Source organism: Tiliqua scincoides, chromosome 3 (genome assembly GCF_035046505.1).
Source record: "Tiliqua scincoides isolate rTilSci1 chromosome 3, rTilSci1.hap2, whole genome shotgun sequence".
NCBI lineage: Eukaryota > Metazoa > Chordata > Lepidosauria > Squamata > Scincidae > Tiliqua > Tiliqua scincoides.
In genome coordinates, this window is record NC_089823.1 from 216,597,223 (window position 1) to 216,617,154 (window position 19,932).

At 45.6% G+C, this 19,932-nt stretch overlaps 1 protein-coding gene and 1 pseudogene across 1 annotated transcript; both read right to left on the bottom strand.

Moving 5' to 3' along the window:
• Window positions 1–3,366: 3,366 nt before the first annotated feature.
• Window positions 3,367–5,700, bottom strand: LOC136645294 (primary amine oxidase, lung isozyme-like). The gene is made up of 2 exons (XM_066621530.1): window positions 4,221–5,700; window positions 3,367–3,452 (listed from the first exon to the last, which is right to left on the bottom strand). The coding sequence occupies exons 1-2, from the start codon at window positions 5,698–5,700 to the stop codon at window positions 3,367–3,369; spliced, it is 1,566 nt and encodes a 521-aa protein (XP_066477627.1).
• Window positions 5,701–14,065: 8,365 nt separating this feature from the next.
• LOC136645296 (primary amine oxidase, lung isozyme pseudogene) lies at window positions 14,066–15,567 on the bottom strand (annotated as a pseudogene).
• Window positions 15,568–19,932: the final 4,365 nt, after the last annotated feature.

Here is a 19,932-nt window from a genome sequence, read left to right on the forward strand (position 1 = left end):
AAAAGTGGCCCTTTCTACCACAGAACCCAATCGGTGTCTTTATTGAGGGGGTACAGGGTAATAAGTGCCTCAAAACCAAAAGAGAATAGCAGACATGGAAAATGATGTGTGTAATCATCCCCTTTCCTACTCTTGTTTTCACACATTCAATATGGAATGTGTGTTTTAGGGAATCCGCATAGACAAGGGATTTTATAATCCAAAAACTCCATAGGAAACAAACTCACCAAACACCACACAGCCAGTGGTGGGATTCAGCCAGTTCGCACTGGTTCTGTAGAACCGTTTGCTAATATAGGAAGCAGCTCTGCGAACCGTTTGCTAATGAGCGGCGGGCTGGGCTGTGGGACTGCTGCCTGCTCGGTCCTTGCAAGCATGCTCAGAGGAGGGCTGGAGCAGCAGCTGCTCGCGGATTGGTGGCCAGTCGAAGCCCTGCAGCACGAATCACAGCCCAGCCTGCCTGCACAGCCTCGTCCCTTTCCCCTCCAGCCACCTCGGCACCCGGGAAACAGGCAGCGGCTTTGTCCTGGCCCCAGACCACCTGGGGGGGTCCATGATCTGCAGGGGAGCCTTTTGTTCTGGGCCCTCCCCTGGCTGCCCCGTGGGGAATGAATAGACCAGAAGCAGCAGGAGGTGGGGGCATCCGGACATCTCCCCTTTCAGGCTGCAATCCGTGCCACACTTTCCTGGGAGTAAGCTCCATGGACTAGAATGGCACTTACTTCTGAGTAGGCAGACAGGCAGGGGATCGGGCTCTCAGTGGGTGCGTGGAGTTCCACTGTCAATAAATAAATAAATTCATTTAAAAAGTTGGATAGGATTCGGCCCTTAGGTCAAAAAATCTGATGTGCCTTGACAATTCTAGTGCTTTGTTAGGTGTAAAAGGTAGAAAATCACTGCTTTCTCAGCTATGCACTTGCCTCCTTGAAAGAGGAACCTTCAAGCTCAGGAGCGTGTTTCTAACCACCCTGAAGTACTGAGACACTGAGCTGCGTTGCACACGAAACGGGAATGGAACGTCCCGAGAGTAGTTCAGGGCACGGAACTGGGGTGCACTCGGCTGCATTGGTGGGCAGCTTCGGTCTGTCTGAGCAGCAGCAGGAGGAGGAGGAAGAGGCACGAAAGCCTCCGAGATGGACGCAGTAGCAAGGGAATTGGCTTGGCTACTCACCCCATGGTTGGTGATGTGAGGCTGGCTAGAGAAAGCACTGCCCTCTCCCAGGCTGCAGTCCTGGCCACACTTTCCTGGGAGGAAGCCTCATTGACTCTGGTGGGACCTACTTCTGAGTAGGCAGGCAGAGGATGGGGGCTCTAAGGCTGCACTTTCCTGGGAGGAAGCCCCATTGACTCTGGTGGGACTTACTTCTGAGTAGGCAGGCAGAGGATGGGGCTCTGAATCCTTCATCATGGCAGGTGGCCCCTAAACCATGCCAGATGTTTGTGGGATGCTTCCCCATAATTAGTTTGCTGCACCCCACTGTATAGTTTTGCTTGACTGCTCCAGTAGGGTGGAGAGCTTGGCTGGTCTTACTCCCTGGACTGTAACTTAAGTGGGATGGGATGGGATGGGGTGGGAGATTGTGGAGAGGGTGTGTGATGTGTATTTTGCAGCATGCTGTGCCAGTGATTTTCAGTCTTTCTCATCTCATGGCACACTGCGAGACTCTAAAATTGTCAAGGCACACCATTAGTTGTTTTGTTTTGTTTTTTTAATTGACAAAGCACACCGTACTGCTCGTGGGGGCTCACATTCCCTACTGGCCCTACTAATAAATGATCACCCCCCAAATTCCCACAGCACACCTGTAGACCATTCACAGCACACCAGTGTGCTATGGCATATTGGTTGAAAATCGCTGTGGTATACCAATTTGAACTTCTGCTGCAGGCCTCCATCTCAACAATGAGACGATGAGTGCTAAGTCCGTAAGGGCAGGTTTTACTTGCAGCCCTAGCTCGGATCTGTCACTTATGAAGTAGTACTAGTAATACTATTTCTTAAACACCTCAAATAACAAAGAAATAGTCCATAATAAGTAAAAGCAGAACCATGCCTGCCGGATAATGTAAACAGACACCTGAAGCAAAGGAACTTGTGGCAAGTGGCTGTATATGTTATGCCAACTTTATGATTTTTTATTGCTATTTCTGGACACATACCTCTTAACAAACAACCAATTACCAGTGGTGTTGATTTTCTTCTTATATATCAATATACATGTTCATGACTATTGCTCTAATTATAACTGGTAGCAGGCCAGTGATGAAAATTTTAGGGCGCATCCTAACCCACTTTCCAGCACTGACCTAAGAGCAATGCAGCTCCAAGGTGAGGAAATATACATTCCCTTACCTTGAGGATGCCTTTGTGACTGCCACCCTACTGCGGGATGCAGCACATGTCCCATCAGAAATTTGGTTAGAATTTGGGCCTTACCCTTCTGTGCCTGATGAAATTACTGATATATAGTTCTGGGAAACTGGACTGTATATACATTTCACCTGGCACAGACGAGTAAGATTATCATCTATAACATACCACCAGTTACAACAGAACAATGGTCATGAATATTGTTCTCTACCAACTTCCATCTCTGCAAGTTTGTTGTTTAATAAAAATGAATGTGGAAGGGCATTACTTTGCCTTTTTGCTGCAAGTGTAAAAAAAACCAAGGCAAGCACTGCCTTCTGCACATGTTCAGAAGCGTGGCTGACAGCACACCCCCTTTTACGATCATCATCTGTCACTTATACTGCACCTATCACTATATCTGATTCAGTACCGTAACTCAAAAAGATTTTGTGGAAAACGTTTTTAAAAATTCCCAGAACTATTCAATTCCTGAAAGTGTTCGAAGAGCTAAAAATATTGTCAGAACAATTGCTGTGAGTTCAGCAGAAGTGGAAAGGGGTTTTTCAAAGATGAACATTATATGTTCAGACAAGAGAAGTCGCCTAACTGTTTCTAATATATCAAACATAATGATTATCAGTCTAATCGGCCTACCGCTAAAGGAATGGAATCCTACTCCATTGGTTAGGGTGGTTACAGATAAATCACACAGCCAATGATGCTTGTATAAAAGCAAAGAAAATTGCAAGTGAGGATGCCAATCAAACAGCAATATGGAAATATCTTCAATAACAGTTTGTCAGGTATTTAATATTTTTTCATTAATATTTCAAAACTCTTTATTAAAACATAACCTAGTTTTGTGTACCTCTTTTATTGTTCTTATTTGAGTATTTAATGCATGAATTATTGAACTACCTTTCGGTATATCTTTTGGTATACTTAAAACGGTCATTAGGACATAGAACCTGTTATTAATTTATTTGAATCCCATCACTGCACACAGCCCAATCTTATGCAGCACTGGACTGCTGGGCAGAGCATGTTGCAACAGTGGACGTGGCTATTGAAGGCATGCACAGCAATGCGATAGTGGCCACTTGAAAGAGAAAAGAGATTTATTTTTAGAGCACAAAAAAACCAATGTGCAAGGAATCTCTTTCTCTCACTTTAAATTTAGAAACTACTCCATGAATGGGATGGACAGAGGCAATAATTAGCACATAATTACCCTGTGGAATTAATTGCCACAAGGTGGAGTGATGGCCACTGGTTTTGATGGTTTGAGAAGAAGAATAAATTCATGAAGGACACATCTATCAATGGCTCCTGGTCATAATGACTTTAGACTACCTCTGTGTATAGTGGGTGCAGTATACCTGCAATATCATTTTCAGGGCAGCCATGGAAAAAAGATACATGCCTTTGGGCCCAATCCTATCCAACTTTCCAACTCCAGTGTAGCTACAATGCAGCCCCGTGATAAGGGAACACATGTTCCCATACCGTGAGAAGGCCCTAGAGACTGCCCCCCACCACAGGATGCAGCACATGCCCCACTGGCACAACTGCATCAGCACTGGAAAATTGGATAGGATTGGGCTCTTTCTCTCCTACATGTAGGCTTCACAGAAACAGAGAATGGGCCAATGTGGTGAATGGAATGCAAGGCTAGATGAGCTTATAGCCTGAACTGAAGGACTCTTCTTGTAATTGATGGACTAGTGATGCCCTGTCTGATTTGGAGCTTGAAAATAGCACCCAGAGACTCTTCACAGTGGATTTACAGGTTGTCAACAAGCAAGTCACTAAATAAGAATAGAAGTTAATTTATTTTCTGAAAGTCATAGAATAAACAGGCACTTACCATCAATATCCATATCCACTTTGAAGTTGATATCATGAGTGTGTATTGCTCCCAGCGTCCAGTCTTGAACCATGTTGCCAAATTTTGAGGCATCATCAAAGAAAAATGCTGTTTGAATGTACCCACTGGCATAGACCCTGACACCAACAGCTCCGTTTTGGTGAAACATGAAATCCCACACATAATCATAATTATCAGTGGAAGAAATGGATCTGAAAACCAGAACAGAATCAACCAACCCTCCATAAAAGGGATTCTGTGCCCGGTCAAAATGGCGTCGCAAAGGCATCTCGGAATTCTGCTCAAAAATGCAGATGGAATTTTTGCGGGTGAGAGGCAATGCAGAATCAAAGAAATAATGTCTGTCCAAATAGGTAGCTAGGTAAGGACAGTCAATGCCCTGAATGAGCGTGAAGGCATGATATCCAAGACCATAGCTTAAATCCATGTACCTGGTCAGCATCAGTGCTGGACTGTTGGAACCATAGGTGGAACTTCCTTCTTGCAAGCTTAACTCATAGACTATTCTCTCCCCCTTAAACCTGATGTCAAAGACACGGGGCCCACCGTATGCATCCATCCCAAAGGCAAAACTCCAGGACATAAAAACAACATGGTTGTTCGTTATGCGGTAGCGTGGTCCACGGGGTTCATAGTGCAATGGACCTGGTCCTGTGTGTGGAACCCGCTGCTTCAGTGATGAGTATCCCCCATCAGAAGGAGCCTTTTCAACTTTGACCACTTTAACATGGCCCTGATTGAACTGACTCTCAAGATCTTCCATGTTCTCAAAGTATCGTCCATTATAGAATGCTTTGCTTACCTTCCACTGAGAAGGATCCAGACTACTGACATCCACCTGCACCTCCAAGCCAATTGGGTGCAAGATGTAGCCAGGGACATTCTGGAAATGAGACAGCCATAGTTTGCGCTCTCCTGATTTTAGCCCTGGTGGATATCCCCTAGGTACCACCGTGGTTCCATTGTAATCACTAATCTGATTCATAAAGTTTGGAGCCTTGGTGAATTCCTCATTCTTCAGGAACTTATTCACATCATCCATCTCCTTTCTCAATTGAACCCTTCTGTAATATGGCAACTTCCCTCCATACTTCTGCACTGTGACATCTTGGTGATATGCTGGCTCTGGAAGAGGACCTACCACATACTCCGTTACATTTGGGTCTTTCTGGTTTCCAAAATAGACAACAGCCAGAGCTTGTCGTGTGGGTCTGGCACCTTGATGGTCCAGGAACTTCAGTACCTCTGTTTTGGGGGGCAACTGTAGGACGATGGAATAAATGCAGTTGTCAGATGGTTCAGCTGCAGTAGAGTCAACTAATGGCACTCCAAGGTTCTGTTGCAAGTAGCTCTTCACTTGTATCATCTCTCCAGGGCTTAAGTCATCAAATACCAGGCTGTCGGCATCATTGTCTGTCTCCTTTGAGGACACCTCCAGGTGCTGTTTCTCACAGACCATTGGCTTGCCTCCACTTTTGAATGCCCAGACTAGGATGAAGACTATGGTTGTGCACAAAGCCAGGAGTACACAAGCCAATCTCCAGTTCATTTTCAGCAGAATAGTAAAGCAGGTTCCTCGTGCTTTGAGGAACAATTGGTCGAATGCAGGTTGAACCAACCATTTGTGTACTTGGCGTTCCAGAGGAGGGGAATTATTACAATGAGCGTAGGTGGAGCTCTGTTACGTAAATTTCAATACTGTATAATCCTCTTGCCTTTAGCAATTAGAATCACAAATATAGTTCTGAACAGGTTATATGCATAGAGAGCAGAGAGTACATGCACACCCTTGATGGATTTATGTCATTTATTCATCTTTTTTCTCTCATTTAATTAGTCACAGCTTGATAATATCTACAATACTTTTAGATTATCAACTGTATGTAAAGGCAGGTAATATGTCCAATATATATGCACATAATATGCGCCTGCCTTCACACCCAAGTTTGAAGAGGAAATTTGGCATTGTTTGCTCAGTCAACTCACATGTTTTGTGGGTCACGTGGTGTGGTAATACATGGTGTCAGCCCCATGGACCACCTCATAAATGCAATAAATAATGTAATAATAAACTATAACAATAAATAATGTGCCGGTAATTTTTTTAAACCATAATTTTAAAAATCCCTGAATATTGGTTCTGAGGGTATCCATTTGTGTGTGCAGTTCTCCAACACAATGGCAGGCATTCTCATAAACATGTAAACAAAATGTGTCTTGAAATAACGGAATGGTGTATGGGGTGCCTCCTTGTATGGTGTTTACCTCCGTTTTGCTCCCACCACCCAAAATGGCTCCAAAGGGGAGGGGGAGGGAACACTTGCATGTTGCGATGAGGCTGCCTGCAAAACTTAGTGCTCTGCACCCACTCTGGCTATGCCACTGCAGGTATGATATCAATCTGATGAATAATGCTTATACACACATTTCTGGAATATAATTGGTAAGTACAAATTAAATTGTATGCAGAAGATACAATGGTTGCATATGTTCATGATACATAGGTAACACTACACTGGCTACTGCACGCCATATTCAGTTTTAGTTGGAACACTAGAACACTTAAATATACTTTGGATCTCATAAATGGGCAAAACAGCTAGCCAAGAAAGTTGTAGAACATGAAATGACTAAATGATTTGCTAACTGGAAGGATCAAGCTATAACTTGGCAGACAGAGGAGTTCTTGGATTATGTTTGTTACTGAAATATGTTTGTCTGTAGAAGTGTTCTCAAGCCCTAGAGGCTTCTGCCTGATTTATAAATGCCAATGGGTGTGGCTATAATGGTGATTGGGAAGTCAAACTCCCCAGCCTCCATGTATCAGCTTCTTTAACCTTTGATGCAGCTAGCCTAATCTGCCCCATCTACAGCACGAACCACCAAAAATTGTGTCACAGACCCAATTTTGAGAATCGCTGGTCTGTGGGATGCAGTTTGAGACTTACTTACCTATATCCAAATGTAACCTCTTTATGTAGCTTGTTTGTGTGACCCTATAAAGAGATCTGACCAGCTCAAGAGAATGAGCTGGACCCCTGAAAATTGTAAGGAGAACTATGCAGATCCTGAATAAAACAAAAATGAACTTTACTTCTGTTCTGCTGCTCTGAATACTTATTTGCATTCAGGTTAAAAAAAATCATACATTTTTCTACCTATAAGCACTGTATACAAGAGGGGTGGGGTTGGATTTCGAAATGAGTGAGCTTTCAGATAATCCCTCCTTTACATTGCTATACTTTCCCGGGTGATCCCAGGCCAGTTACTACATCACAGGGCTGAAGATAAAAAAAGGAAGATGAAGAATTATATTCAACACCCTGAGCACCTTAAATATAAGGGTATAAATATCATAGATAAGTTCTATGTATTTGAGAACACCATTTGCAGCAACTGTTACCCTGCACATGCCCAATCTCATCTGATCTCGGAAGCTAGGCAAGGTCAGGCCTGGTTAGTGCTTGGATGGGAGACCGCCTGGGAATACCAGGTGCTGTAGGCTTATACCATAGTCTTTCGAGACTGATGGTTGCCAACCAAAGAGCCCAGATAAAAATATAGACTGAAATGTTTAGTCCTCAAAGGCACTAAACATCCAGACCACTAAAGGCCTAATCCTAAACAGCCTAAGCACTGGTGCTGAGCTCCAGCAGCAGCACTGGGTGTTGCAAATGTGCCATAAGGCACGTCCGCTGCACCTGCAGAGGAAGGGCCTCAGTGCCATGCCATATGGACAGCCGGCTGGCACTTCTCCAGCACTGGCCAGTGGTAAAACTTCTTGGGATGGGAGGGGGAAGTGGGGAGTGGACGGAATGGAACGAAGGAAAGGGAGGATTGGGCCTGAGAGGGGGGGCCTCCCTCCCAGCCCAGCACAGGTCTGAAGTGACCCATTGGCTTCGCATTTGCTCCCTTACCCCGAGGAGACTCGCTGCCAAGGGCACACACCACTGGCACTCTGTACCACGATCTTCCAGGCGCCTCCAGAGGCATTGCCACATTACAGCAGTGGTGCTGCTGGCAATTGGCATCTTATTTTCTTAGCAAGGAACCTGCCTTGGCCACCCTTCCAGCTTCCAGATAGGTGCCAGGATGGCTAGGGAATGAAACAATAACAGGAGGTACAGGAGTGCCACCACCCGCCGTAGCTAGATGTCGTCATGCCCATAGCCAAGAGGCAGCACTGATTGGCTTACAGGCGTTGCAGGGTGTATACAGGGAAGGGGAAGGGAATCATATTGGAGTTGGCTGAAGGAGGGCCTTAAGCCTGTTAAAGGGACAACAAGGCTGCTGGGATTTGGGCAGACTGTTGCTACAAATTGGTGAGTGTGGGGCTGGGTTTTCTGGCTGGCTCCTCTTGATGGAGAAGGGATGTTTTTCAATGCTCTCTCTGTAAAAGTTTGTCCTGCAAGAAATCTTTTCCACCCTCCTGGTGGATTTGGGATCTTCACTTAGAAACTGATTAAATCTTGAGTTCTGATCATGTCTGAGTGACTCCAAAGGGGTTTTCTGATCAACGTGTACTAAAAAAGATTGTTGGGTCGTGGTTGAGCTTACTTCTTATGCTGGGGAGGGGGAAGAGAAGCTTAGACAGAATGCTGCCATGCTTCTGTTTAAATGTGATGATAGTGATAATACAATACATAGGAAGGCCTAACTCTCTGGTCTGTTCTTGTGGCAAGCTTGCAAAAGCCACCCAGATCTGATCAGCACCTAGATGGAATCTGTCTGGAAATGCCATGGACGCTGACTTAGGTTTAGTGGAACATTTCTCTTTCCCATTTCAATGGGTAGGCATGAAACAGAGAAATATGTTTTTATTCAGTGATATTGTGAGGAAACCCCCCAGAATTTAGAGCATTTGAATCCATTCAGGCCCCCGTTTGGGCCTAGCTGTGAGCATAAGCAGGGTGCTTTGGCCAAAGTAGGCCCTATGCTTAGCTGCTTGGGTCAGCAAGATATTTTAGAAGATGGCCCTTGAATGCCTTTTGTGTCTACAGGGGAAAGGGTGTTGCTAACCAAGCTTTGACCGCAAGAAGTTGTTTTGTAGAACTTTTGCAATTAAAAGGAAAACAGGAAACTGCTAGCTAACCGCAGCAGACAGGTGGTTAGAAGAGAAAAGAGACTTGCAAGTGCTATTAGCCAATGCAGGGAGAGGGAGATGAGACTTTTTGCAGCTAGAAAGATTTCACATTTTAAAAGTGCCCTATATGGTAGAGCATGCAGCGCGGAATTTAAGTAGTGGGATGTGTAGGCAGAGACAAAAGTCTCACGTGATATGCTGTTTGCCAATCAGAAGTCCAGCCAATGCTTTACAATGGAAGTTTGTTTGTATATCATCTCATACCGAGAGAATCGGTGTCACAGACTTTGGAAGCTATTCCTCTGTGACCAGCAGCTGGCTGAAAGAATAAAAGCTTGTTTTCCTTGAAACCTCCTGGTGTCCGCTTCTATCCTTGCCTGAACCTGCAACAATATGCCTTTTTTTCCAGGATACTATTTTTATTTATTTTAATTACGCTGCTTTTCTTTCAAATGAAACTCAAAAGAGTTGCCCAGCAAGCATTTTATGATAATATAGAGACATAAGATGTCTTATCAGAGAAACTCAAACACATTGTGATTTTTAAAATTTTCTTAAATTTGATTTTAATTACATTATTTTAAATTTGATTTCATCATATGGGGGGGTATTCATTATTGGGGGGGCACAAACTTTTCTGTGATGCCAGGAGCCAGACACTTTAGCAAAGTCACAGATAAACCACCAAGGCACTAAAGGGTTTTATAAAACTAGAACACAATAGCAGACCACGGAAGTTGCACAGGTACTTATTAACAGATATGAACATACTCTGAGAAAACAAAATATACCATGAACTGAAGGTGTAACTACACGGCACAAAGGAAACACCAGTCACCATAACAGGTTCCCTTCTGTAACACATAGCACAACAAGTCTGTAGTCACCTTACAAGCATCCTGGTCAGGTGGCATCAAATAGCATTCTGGGCATTCTGCCCCTAGCCAGGATGCTTGCAAGGTGGCTACAGATGGGCAGCTCAATCCTATCCTTCCCCAGTGCCCAGTGGTACAGCAGCACCAATTTGGCTGCCACTATACCCTATGGGGCCAAGGAAGCTGCTGGAGGTCTCCTCAGGGGTAAGGGAAAATCGGTTCCCTTACCCTTTGTCCAGCACACCTGGCTCAGATGGGTCTCCTCGGATCTGTAAATTGAAAAGGAATGGAAATCAATAGTATCAATGGACAGAACACTAAGAGCTTGTACCACCGGAGCGCATGCTGCATCTTTGGTGCCCTTCGGGAGAAAGGCCGAATACAAATCCAATAAATAAATAAATAAATAAATAAATAAATAAATAAATAAATAAATAAATAAATCCTGTAGGAATGGGAGTCGTGGTTAAGGTGACACTTATTCCAGTTAAGGTGACACTTGTTCTGTTACCCAGAAGTATGCTTACGGCATCTGAACCATTTACTTTGCCCTGTGATTTTACTGGTACAAGTCTAGCAAATTGAGGCCTGGAAGTGGGATGGGTCAGCAGCACAATCACTGATACAGCCCCCCATCCCGCCCCAGTTCCATCCATGTTCCTTGCCCTCCCCACCCCTTTCTTCCTGCTTACCATCATCCTCTCAACTCCCATACTGACTTACCAGTGCCAGGTAATGTCCAGGGGACCCTGGGAGGCCGCCACTTGCTGCTTGCAGCAGGGGCCCATCTGCTCTAAAAGATGTGTCATCTTTTGTGACAGCTAGAAAAGACCTTACACTGCTGAAACGCTAGTTCCTGCACTGTAAAGCCCTGTCCCAATGGAGCCAACAAGCATGCTTAGTATTTTTAGTAGTCCATCCCTGGGGAACTGTTGATGTTTTAGTGAAAGTGAGCACACCTACCCGTCTCACAGCATCCTGGGTGTCTGGACCAGGCTCTGGCACAACACAAACAAACCATGTCCAGTTAATCACATCATGGAAACTTGTTTTATTTTGCTGCTTGCTGGGCCAGCCTTAGGGTGATTCAGCCAATTTGACCGAACTGGGCCCTGCGCTGGGGCAGAAAGGGGCAGAAAGCCCACAGTCACCAACTCAGCACTCTACAGCTGATGCTCTGGCATGAATTCGTCCTATCTGTCCTTGTGCCAGCATGATGAGCATGCAAGTTCTCAAGAATATGCCATAAGTCACATTGTGGCAGTGCAGACAATCGTGGTGATGGCGGAAAGGCCTACCCTGGCATGCCGGCACCGGTTGAAGCCCTGTGGCCACTGAAGAAGGTATGGTCTCTGTGGGCTGGCTGTCGGGACAGGGAAGGCAGAATGGGGACAGTAGTAGGAGGGTGGGCAGGGAGGTGGATCAGTCTTAGGAGGGGGCAAAAAACTGCAGCAGAGCTCTCCTCAGTATCTTACCTCTTTTCCTGAGCCTGATTTCCCAACATGGTTCTGCTCGGAATTATGCAAGATATTTTGCTGACACAGGACCAAGTAGCCCCATTGCAGATACTGGGGCTTACCTGGGGGGCGGAGGGAGTGAATGTTCCCTTACCATGGGGTGCCTGCCAGCAGCCTCCTTTCCTACGAAGGATGCAGTGGAGGCTCTTTCAATGCCATTGCATCTCTCTGCGGAGCATAGGATTGGGCTGCCCCTCTTACCTTCTGTGCCGCAGGCGAAAACTCTTGTTCGTGCTCTGTTCATCTCTCTGCAGTCTCTTCCTTGCTCCTCTTCATGTTTCTTTCCTAGCCCCTCACCTCCACCCAGCACTCTGCTGCTGAGGTGATTGATCTCACTTGTTGCACAGACTACTTCATGTCCTTCTTCGAATCCAGAGAAGCCAGGGTGGTGTAGTGGTTTGGGAGGTGGACTTAGACCTGGATGATCCAGGTTCAAACCCCCCCTCAGCCACAAAGCTTCCTGGGTGACCTTGGGCCAGTCACTTTCTCTCAGCCTCACCTACCTCACAGGGTTGTTGTGAGGACAAGAAAGAGGGGAGGAGCAGCTATGTAAACCGCCCTGAGCTCTTTGGAGGAAGGGTGGTATAAAAAAATGTAAAAAAAAAAAATCCTTTCCCTGCCTTCCTGTCTGCTCCTGGATTGAGCACCACTCCTTGTCCTTACTGTCAAAACCTGCCTAGTCCTTCCCCTGCTTCTCCTGTACCCTTCACTTGACCACATTCATGCCTGTGCCCTTCCTTCAGCTTCACCAACCTTAACCATTCAAAGCTTTCCTGCTTGTTACCATCCTCTCTCCTTTGCTGCCACCTACATTTGGAACTGCCTCCCAAATACTCGTGGGTGGCTTCCTTGCTTGGAACCTTCACCCTTTCCAGAAACGCACCTTTTCCATGTAGCCTCAAACGTCACTTCTTGGTCTGTTTCCCACAGTGGAACTGAGTTGAAGCTTGTAGAACAGATGAAGTTTTTCTTCCCCTGATCCCCACTTCCCTGTTTGCCCTTGCCTCCAGCCAGTTCCACACTTTGTCTCTTTTGTGTCAGTGCCCAGATTGTAAGCCTTTGGGATGAGATCAGTCTTTTTATTTTGTGCAAAGTGCTGCATACATTTATTTCTTCAATTATTGTGGTGTGGTAATGAAGAAAATGGGCAGCCCAATCCTATCTAAACAACCCCCACTGATGCAACTGCAACACCAAAGCCTGTGCTGCTTCTGGCAAGGGGGGAGGTATCATGGAGGTCTCGTTCAGATAAGGGAATATATGATCCCTTGCCCAGGGTAAAGCTCCACTGCCCTAATGGGTGTATTCAGACCTACACCAGTAATTTTCCTGGTGCAAGTCCAAGTGCACCTGGCCTTGACACACCCGCACCCTTGCCCCCAGTCTCTGTCCGGTTCATCCCTGCCACTGCACATTATTGGCCTCCCCAACCAGTTTTTTATGGTTCCACTGGTATGTGGTGGCAGCCCGGATGAGCTCTATGGCGAATTGCCTTTTGTGACAGCCATAAAGTACGCTGCAACCCTGCAACGCATGATTTCTGAGGTTTAGGCCTCTAGTACGGCAGTCATGAATACTGTAGCAAGGAGGTCATATATTTAGGCTATAGTTCTAGAGAAGAAACAGTGCTATATCTAGAATACAGAAATACTACTGTGCAAAGAATCCCTTTTTCTCATTTTAAATTTACCAACTACCCCGTGAACAAAATGGACAAAAGAAGGTACAGTATTTCTTTGCTTAGCAATAGTATACAATTTCTCTCTGGAGTTCATTATCACAGCCACTGGTTTTGATTGTTTTAGAAGAAAATTGAACAAATTCATGGAGGACAGGTCTATCAATGACTCCTGATCATAATGACTATGCACTACCTCTTCCAACAGTGCCAGTATACCTACAATTCTTCTTTCAGAGCAGCCACGGTAAAAAAAGATGTACACCTTTTTCTTCTACGTATGAAACCAGAGAATGGGACATTCTAGCTAACAGAATGCCGTGCTAGATGGACCTATAGCCAATTAGACCTAGTCATCCCCTGCCTGTTCTGGGGCCTAAAAATAGTACCCAGAAACTAGTGGTGTTCCCACGCGGGGTAAAATGCTGTTTTTCAGGTACCTGAACCCTCCCCCTCAGTTTCAGAGCCATTCATGGCTATGTGGAGGAGATGGTTTCTCTTTACTTTTGAAGGGGAGGGGGAGGGCTGCTTTACACAGCGATTGAGCCAACTGAAAAAACTAGCAATTTCCCCCTTCTCTGGGAACACCAGTGCCAGAAACTCTCCAAAGCGGAATTGTTAGTTGTCCACAAATAACTCACTAAACAAGAATTGATTTCATTTACTAAAAGTCAAAACATACACAAGCACTTACCACCAACGTCCATAGCCCTTTTGAAATTAATATTGTGAGTGTGTATCGCTCCCAGTGTCCACTCTTCAACCCTGTTGCCAAATTCTGAGGCATCACCAAAGTAAAACGAAGACTGAATGTACCCACTGGCAGAGACCCTGACACCAACAGCTCCATTTTGGTGAAACATAAAATCCCAGACATAATCGTAATTTTCACTTGAAGAAATGACTCTGAAAACCAGAACGGAATCGACCAACTCCCCATAAAAGGGATTCTGTGCCCGGTCAAAATGGCATCGCAAAGGCATCTCCGAATTCTGCTCAAAAATGCAGATGCAATTTTTGTGGGTGACAGGTAATGCAGACGCAAAGAAATAGTGTCTGTCCAAATAGGTAGCTAGATAAGGACAATCAACACTCTGAATCAGTGTGGAGGCATAATTTCCAAGACCATGGCTGGAATCCATGTACCTGGTCTGCATCAATGCCGGACTGTTGGATCCGTAGGTGGAACTTGCTTCTTACAAGCTTAACTCATAGACGATCCTCTCCCCCTTAAACCTGATGTCAAAGACACGGGGCCCACCATATGCATCCATCCCAAAGGCAAAACTCCAGGACATGAAGTCAACTTGGTTATTCCTGATGTGGTAGTGTGGTCCACGAGGTTCATAGTGCAATGGACCAGGTCCCATGTGAGGAACACGCTGCTTCAGTTATGAGTATCCCCCATCAGAAGGAGCCTTTTTAACTTGACCACTTTGACATGTTCTTGATTGAACTGACTCTCAAGATCTTCCATGTTCTCAAAGTATTGTCCATTATAGAACACTCTGAGTACCTTCCACTGAGAAGTATCCAGACTACTGACATCCACCTGCACTTCCAACCCAATTGGGTGCAAGGTGTAGCCAGGGACATTCTGGAAATGAGACAGCCTTATTTTGCGCTCTCCTGATTTTAGCCCTGGTGGCATTCCTGTAGGAAACTGTTTGGTTCTATTGTAATCAATAAGCTTGTTCATAAAGTTTGGAGCCTTGGGGTATTCCTTATTCCTCAGAAAAGTATTCACTGCTTCCATCATAGTTCTCAATTGAATCCTTCGGGTATAAGGCAGCATCCCTCCATACTTTTGCACTGTGACATCGTGGTGATACGCTGGTTCTGGAAGAGGACCCACTACATACTCTGTGATATTAGGGGCTTTCTGGTTTCCAAAATAGACCACAGCCAGAGCTTGTCGTGTGGGTCTGGCACCTTGATGGTCCAGGAACTTCAGTACCTCTGCTTTGGGGGGCAACTGAAGAACAATGGAATGAATGCTGTTGTCAGATACCTTGGCTTGAGAAGGGTCTACTAATGGCATTCCCAGGTTCTGTTGCAAGTAGCTCTTCACTTGTATCATCTCTGCAGGACTTAAGTCATCAAATACCAGACTGTGGGCATCATTGTCTGTCTCCTTAGAGGATACCTTCTGTTGCTCTTTCTCACAAACCATAGGCTTTACTCCTCTACGGTGGATCACACAGGCTAAGATGATGACTACAGTTGCACAGGTAGCGAAAAGTACTCAAGCGTATCTCCAGTTCATTTTCAGCAGAACAGTAAAGCAGGTTTCCCTTGCAGCAGGATACTTAGGCAAATGCAGGTTGAATCAACGATTTATGTACTTGGAGGCCCAAAGGAAGGGAACTTTGAAATGAGTGTAGGTGGAGATGTATTTCAGTGTTTTATAGTCCATTAAATTTCATTCATTTTTTTCTCATTTAATTAGTCTAGGCCACACAGCTTGATAGTATCTTATCTTACATGATCTGCTATATGTAAAGGTAGGCAGTCTCAAGCCATTGAGATTTTATGGAAGAATAGCCACCATTACGCAACATTATCCTTACTTTGATCAGGCTTTGTAGATGTTTTGGCAGCTGTCCATCCAACAAAATATGCTATGATTTGTTTATTATTGGACCTTTTCAACCCCTCCCCCCCAGGCTTCTTTGATGTTGCAGGCTCCTAAAAACCTGCTGAGACATCCTGATACAGTAGATGTGAATCCTGAGGATCACGAGATCCTGAGACTCTTTGAATTCAGCAGCATTGCGGGGAAGCAACATGACAGAAGTCATTTTGAGGATTACCTTTTTTCATGTGTAGGTTCTCCCAGAATAATAATGGTCAGCCCTGCTGCTGGAATTTGCATGCAACAGAGAATTGGGCAACCAACAGCCCACCTGACCAGGTCAAGGGGCAGACTGAGATTCTAGGTGGATGTAAACTATCCAGTTTGAAGAACCAATGCCATCCATCAACTCTTGTTTTTATAAGGTCACTCACAAAGCAGAATCCTATGATTCTACACACACACATGCAGTTGCACCACCGGAGTACATGTTGCATCCAATGTGGGTGAAGACCTGTAGATCTCCTCTGGTTAAGGTAACACTTGTTCCACTACCCAGAAGTATGACTATGGCACCTGGATAGGTTTATTCGGTCATGTGATTTTTGCTGGTGCATGTCTCAGTGGACCCGAGAAGGTGGATCGAGGCCTGGAAGTGGGATTGGATACTGTCAGCTCCACTTTCGCCAATACTGCCCCCATTCCTCCCTGGTCTCCTCCTCATTCCTCGCCCTCTCTGTACCTTTTTATGCCCACTTACTGCCACCTTCTTGACCCACACAGGGCACAATCCTGAGTGGCAGATGGGCCAACGCAAGTCCCTTATGCCGGCCCATCATCATCATGAAAGTGCCGTAAAGCACTTTTGCGCCAACATAAGAGGAGATACACAGATGAGCAGAGGTGTGTGGCCTCACCGCACTGACGCAGGCCCCAGGGAAAGGTGAGTTGCGTCAGCTGAGCTTGGCCAGCACGGACGTCTTTGGGGGGCATGTGGAGGGCGGGGAGGAGGTGGAAGGGACGCATTTTGGTGAGGGGGAGGGCGGGCAGGGGGTAGGACCATGGGCTGGTGGAAGGGGAGCGGGAGTCGGGGCCAGGATCCGGAAGTTATACTGGATCCTTGCCCCATTCTCGGGTGGCCTGGGGTACTCCCAGGCTGCTCGGATTTACACCACCTCATCAGGTGGCAAAGATCCGAGTACAGTAATTGGGGCTCCTGTGGCTCTCCCTGGGGTAAGGAGCAAAGTTTCCCCTTGCCTCTGGCCAAGCCTCAGACAGCCTCAAATTTGCGCTGGATACAGCATTGCCTGCTGGCCTTCCTGTTTCCAGCGCAAGTTAGGATTGCGCCCACACTGACTTAACAGTGCCAGGGGATGTCCAGTGAACACTAGGAGGCTACCACTGTTGCCGCTTGCAGTGGCTGTCCAGCCACTCCTTATGGCGTGACACCTTTTGTGACGGTTGTAAAGGACTTTACACTGTTCCTGTATCATAAGGCCCTGTTATAATTGGGCAGACAAATATGCTTGGTATGCTTAACAGTCCATCCCTGGGGAACAACTGCTCTTTTAATGAAGAGTAGCACACCCACCCTTCTCACAGCATCCTGGATGTCTTGAGCAGACCCTGGCACAATATGAGCAAACCATGTTCAAGGAACCACATCAGGGAAACTTCTCCACACAGAGAAGGGGAAAGAACACTACAGAGGTGTACTGACAGATTTACACTACCAGACTACCATCACCCCCATCTACCCCAGCCCTGACTGCTGAGGGTTCTCTTAAAGTCAGAATTTCTCTCTTCTCCCCCAAAACAAGTGTCTTAAGAAAGATCCTTTGCACATAAGCTGGGTTTGTCTACACTTTTGAGCCAAGTGTCCCTTTTGGAAGGGTTGGGGTCTTGTCATCAGGGAAACTTATTTAATTTGCTGCCTTTTAATAGCTGTGAAATCTGATAGTAAACCACACTCTTCCTTGATCTACCTGTCTTTTTGTTTGATTTGCTATTTGATAAGGTCCTTCCTTTGATATTTTGATTGCTTTGTTTCTTCAGTTCTACAATGAACAACTTACCTAGTCTGAGGTCAATGGGGTTAAAGAAGCAAGTTGCCACACTCTCAAGAACTGCACGTCCCACTAATGTTTGTCTTCAATGCCTCAGGTTTACGGGTCCTCCTAGGGACCTGTGGAGGGAGCTTCCCCAGTGCAATACCCTTCTGCCCAGGTTTCCTAGCATTGGCAAAGAAAGCTATAGTTTTTCCCAGTAAATTTTATTCTGATCAATAAGAAAAAAACTGGGGAGTGAGAGAGAAAGAGATGTTGTTAACTGCTGGACACTCCACCTATCTTGCCCTTCTGCCCTCCTTCCTTACATAAGAATGGTAGGTCTGGGGTTTTTGTTTTGTTGAGATGTAAAATTATGAGCTGCATAATAAAAGAATTTGAATACAACTAAGTTTCACAGTTTTGAACAGGAACTTATGTAACCAATTTTAAAATCACCACACCAAACTCGGAATGGCTTATTAAATCACCAGTGGTCCCTCTGACCAGGAATACAATCAGACTACAAGGATGACAAAACAGAGGGGACAGACAAAATGTATCACAAAATTATACAGTGTGTGACGACAAACATTAAGGTTTTGGTAACAGAGGCTCAGTGACACATATTCTCTCTGGTTCCTCAAATCTAATTTCTCAAATTCCTCAAATTCCTTCAATTCGAGAGTCTCCTGGGAATTTGCAAATTGATCACAATGTAATCATGGTGCATAAATGAGGGCTCGCTTTTAGAAAGTGCTCAGTTTTTCAAACACTCTCCCATGCCTTTCTCTGTAGTAACAGAGCATCTTCTCTCTACATTTCTGCATTTGGACAACATGGTGGTATCCTGGCTCCAGGAGAAGACTAATCATATAGACCAGGGGTGTTCAAACCCCGGCCCGGGGGCTACTTGCAGCCCTTGGGGGCTCCCAATCCGGCCCGCAGTGAGAATCCCAATGATTCTCTGGCCCTCCTGAGACTTGCTGGAGCCCATGCTGGCCCAACGCAACTGCTCTCAGCATGAGGGCGACTGTTTGACCTCTCACCTGAGCTGTGGAACAAGGGCTCCGTCCACTACTTGCTGTTTCACATCTGTGATGCAGCAGTGGTAGCGAAGGAAAGGCCAGCCTTGCTTTGTGCAAGGCCTTTTATAGGCCTTGAGCTACTGCAAGACCTTCCTTCATTCATATAAGTGCAATCTCTAATGATCCAAGAACTTCACAACTCAGTTCCCATAGGGAAGCTGAAGATTTGTTATCAAGGCATTAATCAGAAGGATCAGTCTGGCTAGCAGACACCTGTGGCACCCATTGGTTTCACAGCAACAAACATACCTCCCAGACAATTTCTCTTGGACTAAGATCATGGAAGACTATGTAGTAGTCATAACTTCTCAAACTCCACCATGGCCAAACTGGCTTTCACAGGCTGCTAGACTTGCTCCTTAACTCTTTAAAAGCCCATCTGCAATTATCTCAGCCACCAATCCAATTAAAAAGGAACCTGCTTTTTTAGAATCAAGTTCCTTGACATCCCCTCAAGGGAATGTCCATCATTCACCATCAAGTTCCTTGACATCCCCTTCCAGAAGCTTTTAAAGTGCTGATTCCAGAGTGACATGTCATAATTAAGCCCAGATACATGTAAGAGATTACTAAACATGATAGTTTAATGCTCAGTTCATTTTATCTATTTGCTCTTGTAGCCACCCACCATCAACACAGTGATAATAATACGGGCAGCCCAATCCGACTGCCAGGCACTGCTGGTGGCCTGCACGCTGCCCCAGCAAAGGCCATTGCAAATGTGAGCTGTGTCTCCATGCTGGAAGGATGAGCATCAGTGAATAGACTGCCAAGAGGCGGGGAGGCATTCTAGGGTGGGGGGAGGCAGGAAGCAGGAAAATCTGGGTGGG